This window comes from Cherax quadricarinatus, chromosome 10, assembly GCF_038502225.1.
Source record: "Cherax quadricarinatus isolate ZL_2023a chromosome 10, ASM3850222v1, whole genome shotgun sequence".
NCBI lineage: Eukaryota > Metazoa > Arthropoda > Malacostraca > Decapoda > Parastacidae > Cherax > Cherax quadricarinatus.
The window spans coordinates 4,470,921-4,490,418 of NC_091301.1; the positions used below are offsets into that span (position 1 = coordinate 4,470,921).

Genomic DNA, 19,498 nt, shown 5'->3' on the forward strand with positions numbered 1-19,498 from the left:
GTTCTTTTATATAAAGGGAAGGGGGACAAAAGAGATTGTAAAAATTATAGGGGAATAAGTTTACTGAGTATACCAGGAAAAGTGTAAGGAGGTTTTAGAGTTGGTAAGGGATGTGTAGGTCAAGTGTTTACATTGAAGCACATATGTGAACAGTATTTAGATAAAGGTAGGGAAGTTTTCATTACATTTATGGATTTAGAAAAGGCATATGATAGAGTGGATAGGGGAGCAGTGTGGCAGATGTTGCAAGTATATGGAATAGGTAGTAAGTTACTAAATGCTGTAAAGAGTTTTTATGAGGATAGTGAGGCTCAGGTTAGGGTGTGTAGGAGAGAGGGAGATTACTTCCCTGTAAGAGTAGGTCTTAGACAAGGATGTGTAATGCCACCATGGTTGTTTAAGATATTTATAGATTTTTTTTGTTTTTTTCAACAAGCCGGCCATCTCCCATCGAGGCTGGGTGACCCAAAAAGAAAGAAAATCCCCAAAAAGAAAATGCTTTCATCATCATTCAACACTTTCACCTCACTCACACATAATCACTGTTTTTGCAGAGGTGCTCAGAACACAACAGTTTAGAAGCATATACATATAAAGATACACAACATACCCCTCCAAACTGCCAATATCCCAAACCCCTCCTTTAAAGTGCAGGCATTGTACTTCTCTTTTTCAGGACTCGAGTCCAGCTATATAAAAATAACTGGTTTCCCTGAATCCTTTCACTAAATATTACCCTGCTCACACTTCAACAGTTCGTCAGGTCCCAAATACCATTCGTCTCCATTCACTCCTATCTTACACACTCACGCATGCTTGCTGGAAGTCCAGGCCCCTCGCCTGCAAAACCTCCTTTACCCTCTCCCTCCAACCTTTTCAAGGACAACCCCTGCCCCACCTTCCTTCCCCTACAGATTTATATGCTCTCCATGTCATTCTACTTTGATCCATTCTCTCTAAATGACCAAACCACCTCAACAACCCCTCTTCTGCCCTCTGACTAATACTTTTATTAACTCCACACCTTCTCCTAATTTCCACACTCCGAATTTTCTGCATAGTATTTACACCACGCATTGCCCTTAGGACATCTCCACTGCCTCCAACCGCCTCCTCGCTGCAGCATTTACAGTCCAAGCTTCACACCCATATAAGAGTGTTGGTACTACTATACTTTCATACATTCCCTTCTTTGCCTCCATAGATAACATTTTTTGTCTCCACATATACTTCAACGCACCACTCTCCTTTTTTCCTTCATCAATTCTATGATTAACCTCATCCTTCATAAACCCATCCGCTGACACGTCAACTCCCAAATATCTGATAACATTCACTTCTTCCATACCCCTCCTCTCCAATTTGATATTCAATTTTTCTTTAAATCATTTGATACCCTCCTCACCTTATTTATAGGTGGGGTTGTAAAAGAAGTAAATGCTAGGGTGTTGGGGAGTGGGGTGGAATTAAATTATGGAGAATCAAGTACAAAATGGGAGTTGAGAAAGTTACTTTTTGCTGATGATACTGTGCTTATGGGAGATTCTAAAGAAAAGTTTCAAAGGTTAGTGGATGAGTTTGGGAGGGTGTGTAAAGGTAGAAAGTTGAGAGTGAACATGGATAAGATTAAGGTAATGAGAGTATCAAATTTTTTTTTTTTTTTTTTTTTTCAACAAGTTGGTCATCTCCCACCGAGGCAGGGTGACCCAAAAAAAAGAAAGAAAATCCCCAAAAAGAAAATACTTTCATCATCATTCAACACTTTCACCACACTCACACATTATCACTGCTTTTGCAGAGGTGCTCAGAATACAACAGTTTAGAAGCATATACGTATAGAGATACACAACATATCCCTCCAAACTGCCAATATCCCAAACCCCTCCTTTAAAGTGCAGGCATTGTACTTCCCATTTCCAGGACTCAAGTCCGACTATATGAAAATAACCGGTTTCCCTGAATCCCTTCACTAAATATTACCCTGCTCACACTCCAACAGATCGTCAGGTCCCAAGTATCATTCGTCTCCATTCACTCCTATCTAACACGCTCATGCACGCTTGCTGGAAGTCCAAGCCCCTCACCCACAAAACCTCCTTTACCCCCTCTTTCCAACCCTTTCGAGGACGACCCCTACCCCTCTTTCCTTCCCCTATAGATTTATATGCTTTCCATGTCATTCTACTTTGATCCATTCTCTCTAAATGACCAAACCACCTCAACAACCCCTCTTCTGCCCTCTGACTAATGATTTTATTAACTCCACACCTTCTCCTAATTTCCACACTCCGAATTTTCTGCATAATATTTACACCACACATTGCCCTTAGACAGGACATCTCCACTGCCTCCAACCGTCTCCTCGCTGCTGCATTTACCACCCAAGCTTCACATCCATATAAGAGTGTTGGTACTACTATACTTTCATACATTCCCTTCTTTGCCTCCATAAATAACGTTTTTTGACTCCACATATACCTCAACGCACCACTCACCTTTTTTCCCTCATCAATTCTATGATTAACCTCATCCTTCATAAATCCATCCGCCGACACGTCAACTCCCAAGTATCTGAAAACATTCACTTCTTCCATACTCCTCCTCCCCAATTTGATATCCAATTTTTCTTTATCTAAATCATTTGATACCCTCATCACCTTACTCTTTTCTATGTTCACTTTCAACTTTCTACCTTTACACACATTCTCAAACTCATCCACTAACCTTTGCAATTTTTCTTTAGAATCTCCCATAAGCACAGTATCATCAGCAAAAAGTAACTGTGTCAATTCCCATTTTGAATTTGATTCCCCATAATTTAATCCCACCCCTCTCCCGAACACCCTAGCATTTACTTCTTTTACAACCCCATCTATAAATATATTAAACAACCATGGTGACATTACACATAAAAATTGGATATCACACTGGGGAGAAGGAGTATGGAAGAAGTGAATGTTTTCAGATATTTGGGAGTTGACTTGTCAGCAGATGGGTTTATGAAAGATGGGGTTAACCGTATAATTGAAGAAAAAAAGGTGAGTGGTGTGTTGAGGTATCTGTGGAGACAAAAAATGTTATCCATGGAGGCAAAGAAGGCAATATACAAAAGTATAGTGGTAACAACACTCTTATATGAGTGTGAAGCTTGGGTTGCAAATGCTGCATCAAGGAGGCAGCTGGAGGCAGTGGGGATGTCCTGTTTAAGGGCAATGTGTGGTGTAAATATTATGCAGAGTACTCGGAGTGTGGAAATTAGGAGGAGGTGTGGAGTTAATAAAGGTATTAGTCAGAGGGCTGAAGAGGGGTTGTTGAGGTGGTTTGGTCATTTAGAGAGAATGGATCAAAGTAGAATGACTTGGGGAGCGTATAAATCTGTAGGGGAAGGAAGGCGGGGTAGGGGTCGTCCTCGAAAAGGTTTGAGGGAGGGGTGTAAAGGAGGTTTTGTGGGTGAGGAGCTTGGATTTCCAGCAAGCATGTGTGAGCATGTTAGATATTAGTGAATGGAGACGAACGGTTTTTGGGACCTGACAAGCTGTTGGAGTATGAATAGGGTAATATTTAGTGAAGGGATTCAGGGAAACCAGTTACAGTGGTACCTCGGGATACGAACTTATTTCGTTCCAGAAGGCTGTTCGAGTGCTGATTCCAAACGAATTTGCTCCCCTAAGGAATAATGTAAATTAGATTAATCTGTTTCTGACCCCCAAAAATGCACTTACAAAAGCATTTACACTTACATAATTGTTCGCGTTTTGAGCTGTTCATATCCCGAGGTACCACCGTATTTTTATATAGCCTAACTTGAGTACTGGAAATGGGAAGTACAGTGCCTGCACTTCAAAGGAGGAGTTTGTAATATTGGCAGTTTAGAGGGGTATGTTATATATGCTTCTAAACTGTTGTATCTGCACACCTCTGCAAAGACAGTGATTGTGTGAGTGAGGCGAAAGTGTCGAATGATGATGAAAGTATTTTCTTTTTGGGGATTCTTTCTTTTTGGGTCACCCTGCCTCGGTGGGAGACGGCCAACTTGTTGAAAAAAAAAAATGTACAGTACAAAGTCTGATGATAAATACTACCGATAGTATTAGATGGCAGCTTAAATATTTTAAACTATTCATATAAATTATTTTGTATTCAATGGCTGTCACCGATCAGGGTGACTGCTTCATACAGTCATGAATGGTTGATTATTAACCTTTAATGGCTATATGAAAGCAAACACTTCATCATAATCCTTTATATCTAAGAAGTAACACCATATTAAAAGTATAAGAAAGTGTTTTAATTAATTGCTTAGGTATTTTTGGAGGTGAGAAAATGAATAGCTTTGAAAAAATTTAATTTAGAGGTGCTAATCTTTAGGTAAAATTTGTTAAAAAATTGGAGAAACATTTGCATGCTTTTCCATTTGCTCCTTTTATGTGCTATTACATCACTTGTCAAAGGCTTTTGCAAAGTCTCTTTATAGAGTATCATGATATATTGGGATGCACTCTAGAAATTTCTGTACAGTAGAATCCCTGTATCCACAGATTTGGTTTCTGCAGTTTCAATTATCCACGGTTTACTGTGGCCTGAAAATAACCCTCAATTTTGCTTAACGACACCAAAGACAAAAGTAGTGATGATGGCAGTTCTTCAAAACCTAAAAGAAGCCATAAAGTGTTTTCCATTAGTGAATAAGTGCTAATTCTCTATTTATTGTGCATAAATTTTCAAACTTTATCATAGGTATATGTGTGTGTGTAAACGAGACATGACTTATATTAGTACATATATAGGGTTTGCTACTATCCCCGGTGGGGGGCTCACTGCTGTATTGTAAATTCATGATAGTACTATAGTTGTTAGGTTTTTGACTGATCTCTCTCTCTCTCTCTCTCTTTTCTGAAGGCACGTGTTTCACTTAAAAGGATGAACAAATTTATGAATGCGGATGAGCTGGATCCCAATAGTGTTTCAAGAGACTGTAGAGAGAGTAAGTTATGCCTTTTTTTATTTGCATTAGTGATTGTTGATAAACCTAGAGAGGCTTAGTTGTCATTACTGATAACTATGCTGATAATATATAAAACAATATATGTACTATAATTGAATTTTTTCAGATAAGCCAATTGTAATTGAGAATGGAACCTTTGCATGGGGTCATGGGGAAGATGATAGTCAAGCAGTGGTTAAGGGCATCAATATGAGTATTTCCGAGGGCTCCTTGGTCGCTGTGGTTGGGAGTGTTGGAGCAGGCAAATCCTCCCTCTGCTCAGCCATTCTTGGAGAGATGGAAAAAAAGTCTGGAAGAGTCAATGTTAAGGTAAAATATAAGAGCACACTTGTTGCAGAGACTCATAAAATGAACCACAGTTTTACCTGAAAAAAAATTCAGTGTAAGGGAGGTAAGAAAATGAATGATTTAGATACTAAATGGAAGACAGTTACCCTTGACAAAGCTTTTTGAAGTTAGTTGATTGGAAGTTAAGGGCTAGGCTAAAAGCTGAAGCTCACTATTTGACCCCTCAAACTCAGTAGGCAGCTAATGGAATTACATGCAGATATATGTATATGTATTATAACTTACAATTTTTTTTTTATAAAATTGTATCAATAATATGCTTGTATCTTTCAGGGCCACATTGCATTTGTGCCTCAACAAGCCTGGATCCAAAATGCCACATTGGAGAATAATATACTTTTCATGATGGCAAAGAAAAAGGATCACTACAATGCATGTATTAATGCATGTGCATTACAGTCAGATTTGGAAATGCTTCCTGGAGGTGATCAAACTGAAATAGGGGAGAAAGTAAGCTTTTCTTTTCTTTATTTGTTACAGCATGTGTGTGAAATAGCACAAGAAATAGATTGTTCCCTCCCGACCTCTGCATTGACAGGGCTATGGTTAACCCTTTGACTGTCGCGGCCGTATATATACGTTTGCGAGGTACCGTGTTTGACGTATATATACTCATAAATTCTAGTGGCTTCAAATCAGGCAGGAGAAAGCTAGTAGGCCCACATGTGAGAGAATGGGTCTGTGTGGTCAGTGTGCACCACATAAAAAAAATCCTGGAGCACGCAGTGCATAATGAGAAAAAAAAAACTCCGACCGTTTTTTAATTAAAATGCCGACTTTGTGGTCTATTTTCGTATAGTATTTGTGGTTGTATTCTCGTTTTCTTGGTCTCATTTGATAGAATGGAAACTATATTATAGAAATGGAGGTGATTTTGATTAATTTTACTATAAAAAGAACCTGGAAATGGAGCACAAAGTACAGGAAATGTTTGATTTTTGCCGATGTTCAAAAGTATACAAATGATGTCATTGTCCAATAAATGTCCAAATAGCCATTCTAATACGCAGTCATGAATGGGTTGATGTAATTTTTACAATTATTACAGTATTGCAGTAGTCTGCATAACAGTAAATCTTCTATTTTTTGTTTGAATAAAATTTCAAAATAAAAAGCAAGAGTAATATCACAGGGACCTGGAGACATGACTGATGAACAAAGAAAATGTTATTTTAGAGCCAGGAATGTCTGCATTGTTCATTCTGGACCTTATTTTGAAATTGTCGTATTTTTTAATTTTCGTGAAATTGGCCAAATTGCAAATTTCTGACCATGTTATTGGGTAGTTGAAATCGGTAAATGGGCAGTTTCTTGTACTCAATCGATAGAAAAAATAGAGTTCTGAAGAAATAGTTATGAGTTTGGTTGACTGGAATAACGGAATTAGCCGAAAATAGGGCTCAAAGTGGGCGAAATTGCCGATTTTTAAATATCGCCGAAGTCGCTAACTTCGCGAGAGCGTAATTCCGTCAGTTTTCCATCAAATTTCGTTTTTTTGGTGTCTTTACAATCGGGAAAAGATTCTCTATCATTTCATAAGAAAAAATAATTTTTTTTTTTTTCGAAAATTTTGCGACACCAGAAGCAACTTCAGGATTTGGCCCTTCGACAGTCAAAGGGTTAATATCTATATGTACACCACTGAATTAATGACGAGAGATGGATTGTAGAGTTATATTATTGTTCACTGCCATGAATATCATTAAGAATTTCAAGGTGCAAAACTCGTAAAGTATCCAAACTTTATAATTTAACCCTTTGACTGTCGAAGGGCCAAATCCTGAAGTGTCTCCTGGTGTCGCAAAATATTCGAAAAAAAAAAAATTATTTTTTCTTATGAAAATGTTAAGATTATTTTTCTGATTGTTTTAGTCCCAAAAAAAATTTTTTCCCATCAGTACTTACCGAGATATAGAGTCCTGAAGTTTGCTGAAATTGATCTGCTGGCGGCAACAGCGGCGACTGCCGCTCACCCGGTAAACTTTTATTTACTTGTATTCGATGGTTTCTTGTTTTTTTCACTATTTTATTTTTTCACATAACTTTTGTGGCCTGTGAGACCAAATTATTGTGCAACGTTCAAATACTATACACTCGTTGAATGTAACACAATTATAGCAAAAACACTCGTATCATTATAATGTTGCTAAAACTTGTTTACACAAACAAACAATGTAAACAAATGTTTATTACGATTGCTTTATAATATATATACATATGTACAATCACTGGACACTTTATTAGAAGTGCTGCAGCTTGTGGAATTCTTTGAAACATGGGTATAAGCACAATGGTGTCTTACACTCCTCACACATAAAACGAGTGTCTCTGCGTTTTTGTGGGCGTTTTGTGGTATGTCCACAGACAAAACACCTCTTCTGAGCATTTTTCTTGGCAGTAGTAGCAGGCAGTGGTATGGGGTAGTGATCACCAGGCCTCAGACGAGACGACATGTGTTGATAATTTCGTGGGCGCTGGTCTATTGCAGGTGTTGTTTCTTGGTACTTGAATATTATTTGTCTGATGACTGACAAACAAAATTCACCATATTTGGGTTTGTTCTTGGTCTTCAACTTATACATATTATAAGCATTCAGCATGGAAATGTCAAGAAGATGGAAAAACAGTTTTATGTACCACTTATAACTCTTGCGAACACAGTCAGCAAACCCAATCTGCATGTCACATTTGTCCACTAAGCGCATATTGAGGTTGTAATCCGTCACAGCTGCAGGTTTTACAATAGGTTCATTGGTCTCTCTATTCTGCTTGCCAGTCTCTACCATTTCGTGTCGGTGAACTGATGTCAGCAGTGTGACATCACGTTTGTCATGCCACCGAAATGCCATGATGTCATTGGCAGCAAACACCTGCACTTCACCTCTACGACTGCCAGCTTCGAACCTAGGCATATGTTTACGATTTCTACGCACTGTGCCACACACATCTGTCATGTTCACTCGCAAGAAATCACTGAGTATAGGGCTTGTGTACCAGTTGTCAGTATATAAAATATGCCCCTTACCAAGATATGGCTCCATCATTGTTCTAACCACATCACCAGAGATACCCAGTAACTTCCTGGTATCTTCCATTGTTTTACCGCCAGTGTACACAATTATATCCAAAACCAGACCAGTTTTGCAATCACACAGAACAAATAACTTTATACCAAAGCGTTTCCTCTTGCTTGGTATATACTGTTTGAATGAGAGTCTTCCTTTGAACAAAATCAAAGACTCGTCAATAACAAGCTTCCTGAAGGGATAAAAATACATAGAGCACTTTTGTTTCAGGTACATAAACACACGTCTGATCTTATATAACCTGTCGCTTCTGTCAGGCCTGGTTTTGTCTGAAAAGTGTAACATACGTAACAGTAACACAAATCTATTCACTGGTATAATGTCACTGAAAGCAGGGGTTGAAATCAGGCGGTCTGTCGCCCAGTATGTGCTGACACTATGCTTATACACATGTGGCATAAGCATTATTGTGGCAAAGAACAGATACATCTCTGCCACAGTTGTGTCCTTCCACTGGTGTAGGCGTGATCTTGGTGAAAGCATAGTGTTTGCCATGGTGTACTCATAGTATGTATTGCTTTCCCTGACAATAATGTCCATCAGGGGTTCATCGAAGAACAACTGAAAGCATTCCAGTTCAGTGGGATTGTTCCCAAGTGTACATGATGGCCGTATTCCACTTTGTCCTTCATCAAAGTCATGGGGATTGGGAACAAACTCGTCATCTTGATGCCAATCCCAGATGCGGTCAGCTGGTGCGTTCTGGATATTGTAATGTCGTTGTGGTTGTGCAGGTTGTGGTTGTGGTTGTGAGAGTGTGGGGTCGGCCGAGGCGGGTTGTAGTTGTGCAGAGTCAGCAGCACGGGCACTAGCGTGGCCCGCTGCTGGTGTCATATGACTCATGGCACCGTCACTATCACCACCACCGCCTGCTGCCTCACTCACATCATTTATACCCATCGTAACAATATCGTCATCTTCACTATCAGGACGTGGTGTAGGGCCACGGGATGTGCTCCGAGATGTACTCCTTCCTCTTGGAAGAGCATATGACACACTACCAGACCGCATGCGACGTCAAATATACTGCCGCTTCACTGGGGAATATTCACCCTCACTGTCACAACTAGAAGTGCTTTCAATAACCTTGAAATCACTATCACTATCACTTGCACTGCTCACATCTGAGTCTTGTACACGGGCAAATAGTTTCCTCTTTCGTCCTGGTACAGGTGAACATGAACGAGCCGGCCCAGCACCAGAGGTGGATAGTTGTGGGTCATCTGGGTTTTCATCACTAATTATGTTATCCTGGGTAATTTTCTCGGTCACACCCGCTTCAAAACCAGGGAATTCACTTTCACTGACACTTTCATCACTGTTTGAGCTATCACTTGGGAACAAAAGACCTCCAATCCGCCGAGGAGTGAGGAACTTCTTACCACGAGGCATGGTGAAAATGGACTACCAAGATGGCGTTCCCACAATGCACCACTGAGTCCCAGATTTTTTTCACAGGGTGCACACCGACCACTGAGACCCATTCTCTCTCGTGTAGGCCTACCAGCCCTCTCCCGCTTGATTTGAAGCCGCTAGAATTTATGCGTATAGATACGTCAAACACGGTATCTCCCATGACGTACATATACGACCGCGACAGTCAAAGGGTTAAAGATTGCTTTCATTTATAGATATTGTTCATATATAACTTATGACTATAAACTTAACTTTTTTCTTGTTTCATTATGTTTTAGAGAACATCTTGACTCAAATAAGTTATCCTTTATCACTAGCAGCACTTTTAGTGGGGCAGCTGATAGGTCAGTGGTAGTGTCTTTGGCTCACGACAGAAAGACCTTGGTTAAACTCCAGGCAGGTGACAACATAAGGGCAAAGCTTCTTACAACTATTGGCTGTGTTCAGCTAAAGTTAAAATAGACACTTGAGTGCTAGTACATTGTTGTGAGGCACATCCTGGAAAAGAAGGCAGGGATTACTTAATATACCCTAAATAGGACTTAGTTTTGAAATAAGCCGAGGCAGGATAACAAAATTGTATTCTGAAGTAAATATTGGCTTAAGCTTGTGTCCTTATTAGTCAGAAAAATCATGATTGTTACAGACATGCATGTATGTAAGCAGACAAGCAGTTGTAAAGTCACATAAAAATTTTTATTAAGTTTCTTGAAAGTCAAACCTGCTTGAGAGTTGCCCTCCATTTCCTGAATGGAAAACAAAAGAGGGGAGGCCTGGTGAATGTCCACTAGTAATTGGAGACACTTTAAATGTTTCAGGCTGGAGAGAATGTTCTGGAGATTTTGACTGTTGATACGGTAGTTATACATTAGACTGGAGCAATATTACATTACTCTAATTCATATATCAACCTAAAATTTGCTTAAATGAGGTTCAGTTAAGTTTGTGCTGGCTTGTGCTATGGTAGGGGTGAGAAACAACTGTCACTAATCATTTATACTTGCCAACAAATTGATGAGAATTGGATGGTTGATACACCAAAGAAAGAGAAACAATGCAGATAAACCTAGCTTTCTTCTGAATAAACACACCAATCTAGGAAGACTACATTTAAATAGCATTTGAGCCACCAAAAAAGTAGCAACGGGCATTTGCACTTTTAAGAGTGTAGGTCCCCACTTAAATTCATTGTAGATTTAATTAAATATGCTGAATCAACCATCCTGCTAAGCCACAACCTATGTGCCAAGCAATAGGAATGAGGATTATTCCAGGATCGAGGAGCAAGTTAAATGTCTACATAAAGGATTAATACACAAACAACCCGCACATAGGAGAGAGAAGCTTGCGACAATATTTCGATCCTACTTGGACCACTTACAAAGTCACACTAACAAAAAGGAAAGGAGGGAATATTTTTTTTTTTATTAACACATCGGCCGATTCCCACCAAGGCAGGGTGGCCCGAAAAAGAAAATCTTTCATCATCATTCACTCCATCACTGTCTTGCCAGAGGGGTGCTTTACACTACAGTTATAAAACTGCAACATTAACACCCCTCCTTCAGAGTGCAGACACTGTACTTCCCATCTCCAGGACTTAAGTCTGGCCTGCCAGTTTCCCTGAATCCCTTCATAAATGTTACTTTGCTCACACTCCAACAGCACGTCAAGTATTAAAAACCATATGTCTCCATTCACTCCTATCAAATACGCTCATGCACGCTTGCTGGAAGTCCAAGCCCCTCACACACAAAACCTCCTTTACCCCCTCCCTCCAACCCTTCCTAGGCCGACCCTTACCCCGCCTTCCCTTTACTACAGATTTATACACTCTAGAAGTCATTCTGTTTTGTTCCATTCTCTCTACATGTCCAAACCACCTCAACAACCCTTAATCAGCCCTCTGGATAATAGTTTGGGTAATCCCACACCTCCTAATTTCCAAACTACAAATTCTCTGCATTATATTCACACCACACAATGCCCTCAGACATGACATCTCCACTGCCTCCAGCCTTCTCCTCATTGCAACATTCATCACCCATACTTCACACCCACACAAGAGTGTTGGTACAACTAGACTCTCATACATTCCCCTTTTTGCTTCCACAGACAAAGCTCTTTGTCCCCACAGACTCCTAAGTGCACCACTCGCCCTTTTCCCCTCATCAATTCTGTGATTCACCTCATCCTTCATAGACCCATCTGCTGATACGTCGACTCCTAAATATCTGAATACGTTCACCTCCTCCATACTCTCTCCCTCCAATCTGATATCCAGTCTTTCATCACCTAATCTTTTTGTTATCCTCATAACCTTACTCCTTCCTGTATTCACTTTTAATTTTCTTCTTTTACATACCCTACCAAATTCATCCACCAACCTCTGCAACTTCTCTTCAGAATCTCCCAAAAGCACCATGTCATCAGCAAAGAGCAACTGTGACAACTCCCACTTTGTGTTTGATTCTTTATCTTTTAACTCCACACCTCTTGCCAAGACCCTAGCATTCACTTCTCTTACAACCCCATCTATAAATATATTGAACAACCATGGTGACATCACACATCCTTGTCTAAGGCCTACTTTTACTGGGAAATAATCTCCTTCTCTCCTACATATATAAAGGCCTATATGCTGGCCTATACAGTAGGGCCCACCTTTATGGTGTTTTGCCTTATGGCATTCCACTAATACGACGATATCATTTTATGACCAAAACTTGCTATACGCTGAGCAGTCTTTCTAATACGGTGCACCCCACCCGGATTTTTGCATTCTCTGTGAGCACTTCTCTCTATTATATTCGAAAATTTTCCAAAATTTCAAGTGTTTTAAAGGTATTGCATATTTTATATGTACAGTACTCTGAATAGAAGCATCAGTGAAGAGAGAGGTGAAGGTTTATAAACTAAAAGAGGAGGCACTTGGGGTAAGATATAAACAGCTATTGGAGGATAGATGGGCTAATGAGAGCATAGGCAATTGGTCGAAGAGGTATGGGGTAGGTTTAAAAATGTAGTGTTAGAGTGTTCAGCAGAAGTTTGTGGTTACAGGAAAGTGGGTGCGGGAGGGAAGAGGAGCAATTGGTGGAATGATGATGTAAAGAGAGTAGTAAGGGAGAAAAAGTTAGCATATGAGAAGTTTTTACAAAGTAGAAGTGATGCAAGGAGGGAAGAGTATATGGAGAAAAAGAGAGAGGTTAAGAGAGTGGTGAAGCAATGTAAAAAGAGAGCAAATGAGAGAGTGGGTGAGATGTTATCAACAAATTTTGTTGAAAATAAGAAAAAGTTTTGGAGTGAGATTAACAAGTTAAGGAAGCCTAGAGAACAAATGGATTTGTCAGTTAAAAATAGGAGAGGAGAGTTATTAAATGGAGAGTTAGAGGTATTGGGAAGATGGAGGGAATATTTTGAGGAATTGTTAAATGTTGATGAAGATAGGGAAGCTGTGATTTTGTGTATAGGGCAAGGAGGAATAACATCTTGTAGGAGTGAGGAAGAGCCAGTTGTGAGTGTGGGGGAAGTTCGTGAGGCAGTAGGTAAAATGAAAGGGGGTAAGGCAGCCGGGATTGATGGGATAAAGATAGAAATGTTAAAAGCAGGTGGGGATATAGTTTTGGAGTGGTTGGTGCAATTATTTAATAAATGTATGGAAGAGGGTAAGGTACCTAGGGATTGGCAGAGAGCATGCATAGTTCCTTTGTATAAAGGCAAAGGGGACAAAAGAGAGTGCAAAAATTATAGGGGGATAAGTCTGTTGAGTATACCTGGTAAAGTGTATGGTAGAGTTATTATTGAAAGAATTAAGAGTAAGACGGAGAATAGGATAGCAGATGAACAAGGAGGCTTTAGGAAAGGTAAGGGGTGTGTGGACCAGGTGTTTACAGTTAAGCATATAAGTGAACAGTATTTAGATAAGGCTAAAGAGGTCTTTGTGGCATTTATGGATTTGGAAAAGTCGTATGACAGGGTGGATAGGGGGGCAATGTGGCAGATGTTGCAGGTGTATGGTGTAGGAGGTAGGTTACTGAAAGCAGTGAAGAGTTTTTACGAGGATAGTGAGGCTCAAGTTAGAGTATGTCGGAAAGAGGGAAATTATTTCCCAGTAAAAGTAGGCCTTAGACAAGGATGTGTGATGTCACCATGGTTGTTTAATATATTTATAGATGGGGTTGTAAGAGAAGTAAATGCGAGGGTCTTGGCAAGAGGCGTGGAGTTAAAAGATAAAGAACCACACATAAAGTGGGAGTTGTCACAGTTGCTCTTTGCTGATGACACTGTGCTCTTGGGAGATTCTGAAAAGAAGTTGCAGAGATTGGTGGATGAATTTGGTAGGGTGTGCAAAAGAAGAAAATTAAAAGTGAATACAGGAAAGAGTAAGGTTATGAGGATAACAAAAAGGTTAGGTGATGAAAGATTGGATATCAGATTGGAGGGAGAGAGTATGGAGGAGGTGAATGTATTCAGATATTTGGGAGTGGACGTGTCAGCGGATGGGTCTATGAAAGACGAGGTGAATCATAGAATTGATGAGGGGAAAAGGGTGAGTGGTGCACTTAGGAGTCTGTGGAGACAAAGAACTTTGTCCTTGGAGGCAAAGAGGGGAATGTATGAGAGTATAGTTTTACCAACGCTCTTGTATGGGTGTGAAGCATGAGTGATGAATGTTGCAGCGAGGAGAAGGCTGGAGGCAGTGGAGATGTCATGTCTGAGGGCAATGTGTGGTGTGAATATAATGCAGAGAATTTGTAGTTTGGAAGTTAGGAGGAGGTGCGGGATTACCAAAACTGTTGTCCAGAGGGCTGAGGAAGGGTTGTTGAGGTGGTTCGGACATGTAGAGAAAATGGAGCGAAACAGAGTGACTTCAAGAGTGTATCAGTCTGTAGTGGGAGGAAGGCGGGGTAGGGGTCGGCCTAGGAAAGGTTGGAGGGAGGGGATAAAGGAGGTTTTGTGTGTGAGGGGCTTGGACTTCCAGCAGGCATGCGTGAGCGTGTTTGATAGGAGTGAATGGAGACAAATGGTTTTTAATACTTGACGTGCTGTTGGAGTGTGAGCAAAGTAACATTTATGAAGGGGTTCAGGGAAACCGGCAGGCCGGACTTGAGTCCTGGAGATGGGAAGTACAGTGTCTACACTCTGAAGGAGGGGTGTTAATGTTGCAGTTTAAACTGTAGTGTGAAGCACCCTTCTGGCAAGACAGTGATGGAGTGAATGATGGTGAAAGTTTTTCTTTTTCGGGCCACCCTGCCGTGGTGGGAATCGGCCAGTGTGATAATAATAAATAAAAATACTCTGATAATTATATACTTATGTGTACCTGTACCTAAATATACTTACACACTGTGCTGGCATGCAGGTACACATTAAAATCACTAAGAATCTCTACTCGATGCCATATAATAATCTCGAGCGCATTAAATGTCATATATTGTGTAATGTAGACATTTCCGTTAATCCATCTATGATATTTTTTTTTAAATTATGTAATAAAGATGCTACATAACATATAAACATGATACATACACCCACAGTATAAAAATTAACACAAATATGAGATTTATTTACGAAGTAGTTTGTAGGAGTGTCGGAAGAATTACATTTTCTCCAGTCAAACATCAGTTACTTAACTAGAAAAATATTACTTTTATGTGCCTTCACTTTATCTATAGGTATTCACATCCCTTGTTGGTTTAGTGCTTCTTTTTTATTATGATTATATTGTTCTTGTTGTTGTTGTTTGTCCGTCGATTCAATGAGGACCATCTAGTCATCCTGGGGTCGAAGTTGGTGGGTACGCAGATGACTTGTCAGGCCAATCCGTGCTCGAAACGTTCTCTGGCAGTGTGGACAGGGAAGGGTGGCGGCATCGAGGGGTCTGATGGCTCTGGTCTTCCTCGCCTGCCTGCACTGCTCAGCTAGTGAGATTCTGCTTGCCTCGCAGGATGTTGCCCCTTTCTGGACAACGGCACGCCAGTCATTCCTGCCCTGAGCTATCAGCTCCCACATGGTGTGGTTGATGTTGAAAGCTTTCAGAGCAGTCTTAAGGGTGTCCTTATAGCGCTTCTTTTGGCCTCCTTGAGAGCGCTTTCCATGCTGCAGTTCGCCAAACAAGAGTTTCTTTGGCAGCCGGTGGTCTGGCATGCGAGTAACGTGGCCTGCCCAGCGAAGTTGTGTCTGCATTAGGGTGGTGTAGATGCTAGGCAGGCCAGCTGTAGTCAGCACTTCTGTGTCTGGGATCTTATCTTGCCATTTGATGCCAAGAATTTTTCTGAGCCGTGTGGTGTGAAAGTGGTTCAACTTTCTGGCGTGACGTTTGTAGACAGTCCAGGTTTTGCAGCCATAGAGAAGTGTGGTGAGGACTATGGCTCTGTACACCTTGATCTTGGTGCTTGTGGTGATGCCTCTTCAGTTCCATACATTCTTGTGGAGCCTGCCGAAGGTGGCACTGGCTTTGGCAAGTCTGGCATTCACCTCATCATCGATGACAACGTTTCTGGAAAGGGTACTGCCGAGGTAGGTGAATTGGTAGACAGCAACCACCCAGGGAAGTACTACCGTCCTGCCAAGTGAGTGTAAAACAAAAGCCTGTGATTGTTTTACATGATGGTAGGATTGCTGATGTCTTTTGTCTGTCTCATAAATATGCAAGATTACAAGTATGTCTTGCTACTTCTACTTACACTTAGGTCACACTACACATACATGTACACATTCATTTATACACACTCATCTGAGTTTTCTTTGATTTTATCTTAATAGTTCTTGGTCTTATTACTTTTCCTTTTATATCCATGGGGAAGTGGAATAAGAATCTTTCCTCCGTAAGCCATGCGTATTGTAAAAGTCAACTAAAATGCTGGGAACAATGGGCTAGTAACCCCTTTTCCTGTAAAGATTACTAAAAAGAATAAGAAGAAGAAAATTGTCAAAGTGGGAAGTCTGAATGTGCGTGGATGTTGTGCAGATGATAAGAAAGAGATGATTGTGGATGTTATGAATGAGAAGAAGCTGGATGTCCTGGCTTTAAATGAAACAAAGCTGAAGGGGGTGGGAGAGTTTCAGTGGAGAGGAATAAATGGGATTAGGTCAGGGGTTTCAAATAGTTAGAGCTAAAGAAGGAGTAGCAATAATGTTGAAGGATAAGCTATGGCAGGAAAAGAGGGACTATAAATGTATTAATTCAAGGATTATGTGGAGTAAAATAAAGATTGGATGTGAAAAGTGGGTTACAGTAAGCGTGTATGCACCTGGAGAAAAGAGAAGTGTAGAGGAGAGAGAGAGATTCTGGGAAATGTTGAGTGAATGCATGGGGAGTTTTGAATCAAGTGTGAGAGTAATGGTGGTTGGGGATTTCAATGCTAAAGTGGGTAAAAATGTTATGGAGGGAGTAGTAGGTAAATTTGGGGTGCCAGGGGTAAATGTAAATGGGAGCCTTTAATTGAGCTATGTGTAGAAAGAAATTTGGTAATAAGTAATACATATTTTATGAAAAAGAGGATAAATAAATATACAAGGTATGATGTAGCACGTAATGAAAGTAGTTTGTTAGATTATGTATTGGTGGATAAAAGGTTGATGGGTAGGCTCCAGGATGTACATGTTTATAGAGGGGCAACTGATATATCGGATCATTATTTAGTTGTAGCTACAGTTAGAGTAAGAGGTAGATGGGAAAAGAGGAAGGTGGCAACAACAAGTAAGAGGGAGATGAAAGTGTATAAACTAAGGGAGGAGGAAGTTCGGGTGAGATTTATTATTATTATATTTTTTTTATTATCACACCGGCCGATTCCCACCAAGGCAGGGTGGCCCGAAAAAGAAAAACTTTCACCATCATTCACTCCATCACTGTCTTGCCAGAAGGGTGCTTTACACTACAGTTTTTAAACTGCAACATTAACACCCCTCCTTCAGAGTGCAGGCACTGTACTTCCCATCTCCAGGACTCAAGTCCGGCCTGCCGGTTTCCCTGAATCCCTTCATAAATGTTACTTTGCTCACACTCCAACAGCACGTCAAGTATCGGGTGAGATATAAGTGACTATTGGCAGAAAGGTGGGCTAGTGCAAAGATGAGTAGTGGGGGGGTTGAAGAGGGTTGGAATAGTTTTAAAAATGCAGTATTAGAATGTGGGGCAGAAGTTTCTGGTTATAGGAGGGTGGGGGCAGGAGGAAAGAGGAGTGATTGGTGGAATGATGAAGTAAAGGGTGTGATAAAAGAGAAAAAAGGTAGCTGATGAGAGGTTTTTACAAAGCAGAAGTGTTATAAGAAGAGCAGAGTATATGGAGAGTAAAAGACAGATAAAGAGAGTGGTGAGAGAGTGCAAAAGGAGAGCAGATGATAGAGTGGGAGAGGCACTGTCAAGAAATTTTAATGAAAATAAGAAAAAATTTTGGAGCGAGTTAAACAAGTTAAGAAAGCCTAGGGAAAGTATGGATTTGTCAGTTAAAAACAGAGTAGGGGACTTAGTAGATGGGGAGATGGAGGTATTAGGTAGATGGCGAGAATATTTTGAGGAACTTTTAAATGTTAAGGAAGAAAGAGAGGCAGTAATTTCATGCACTGGTCAGGGAGGTATACCATCTTTTAGGAGTGAAGAAGAGCAGAATGTAAGTGTGGGGGAGGTACGTGAGGCATTACGTAAAATGAAAGGGGGTAAAGCAGCTGGAACTGATAAGATCATGACAGAAATGTTAAAAGCAGGGGGGGATATAGTGTTGGAGTGGTTGGTACTTTTGTTTAATAAATGTATGAAAGAGGGGAAGGTACCTAGGGATTGGCGGAGAGCATGTATAGTCCCTTTATATAAAGGGAAAGGGGACAAAAGAGACTGTAAAAATTATAGAGGAATAAGTTTACTGAGTATACCAGGAAAAGTGTACGGTAGGGTTATAATTGAAAGAATTAGAGGTAAGACAGAATGTAGGATTGCGGATGAGCAAGGAGGTTTCAGAGTGGGTAGGGGATGTGTAGATCAAGTGTTTACATTGAAGCATATATGTGAACAGCATTTAGATAAAGGTAGGGAAGTTTTTATTGCATTTATGGATTTAGAAAAGGCATATGATAGTGGATAGAGGAGCAATGTGGCAGATGTTGCAAGTATATGGAATAGGTGGTAAGTTATTAAATGCTGTAAAGAGTTTTTATGAGGATAGTGAGGCTCAGGTTAGGGTGTGTAGAGTGCGTCAAATGATTTAGATAAAGAAAAATTGGATATCAAATTGGGGAGGAGGAGTATGGAAGAAGTGAATGTTTTCAGATACTTGGGAGTTGACGTGTCGGCGGATGGATTTATGAAGGATGAGGTTAATCATAGAATTGATGAGGGAAAAAAGGTGAGTGGTGCATTGAGGTATATGTGGAGTCAAAAAACGTTATCTATGGAGGCAAAGAAGGGAATGTATGAAAGTATAGTAGTACCAACACTCTTATATGGGTGTGAAGCTTGGGTGGTAAATGCAGCAGCGAGGAGATGGTTGGAGACAGTGGAGATGTCCTGTTTAAGGGCAATGTGTGGTGTAAATATTATGCAGAAAATTCGGAGTGTGGAAATTAGGAAAAGGTGTGGAGTTAATAAAAGTATTAGTCAGAGGGCAGAAGAGGGGTTGTTGAGGTGGTTTGGTCATTTAGAGAG

General features: G+C 40.4%; 1 protein-coding gene across 6 annotated transcripts in view; it reads left to right on the plus strand.

Annotated features, from left to right (window-relative positions):
- The window catches only part of LOC128687898 (multidrug resistance-associated protein 1), a 196,140-nt gene that overhangs the window by 76,896 nt on the left and 99,746 nt on the right, over nt 1-19,498 (plus strand). For all 6 annotated transcript variants that reach the window (XM_070083532.1, XM_070083534.1, XM_070083530.1 and 3 more), the window contains 3 exons: nt 4,900-4,984; nt 5,112-5,314; nt 5,627-5,803. In XM_070083532.1, the coding sequence (XP_069939633.1) occupies nt 4,900-4,984; nt 5,112-5,314; nt 5,627-5,803 (465 nt within the window). The remainder of the gene's footprint in view (nt 1-4,899; nt 4,985-5,111; nt 5,315-5,626; nt 5,804-19,498) is intronic.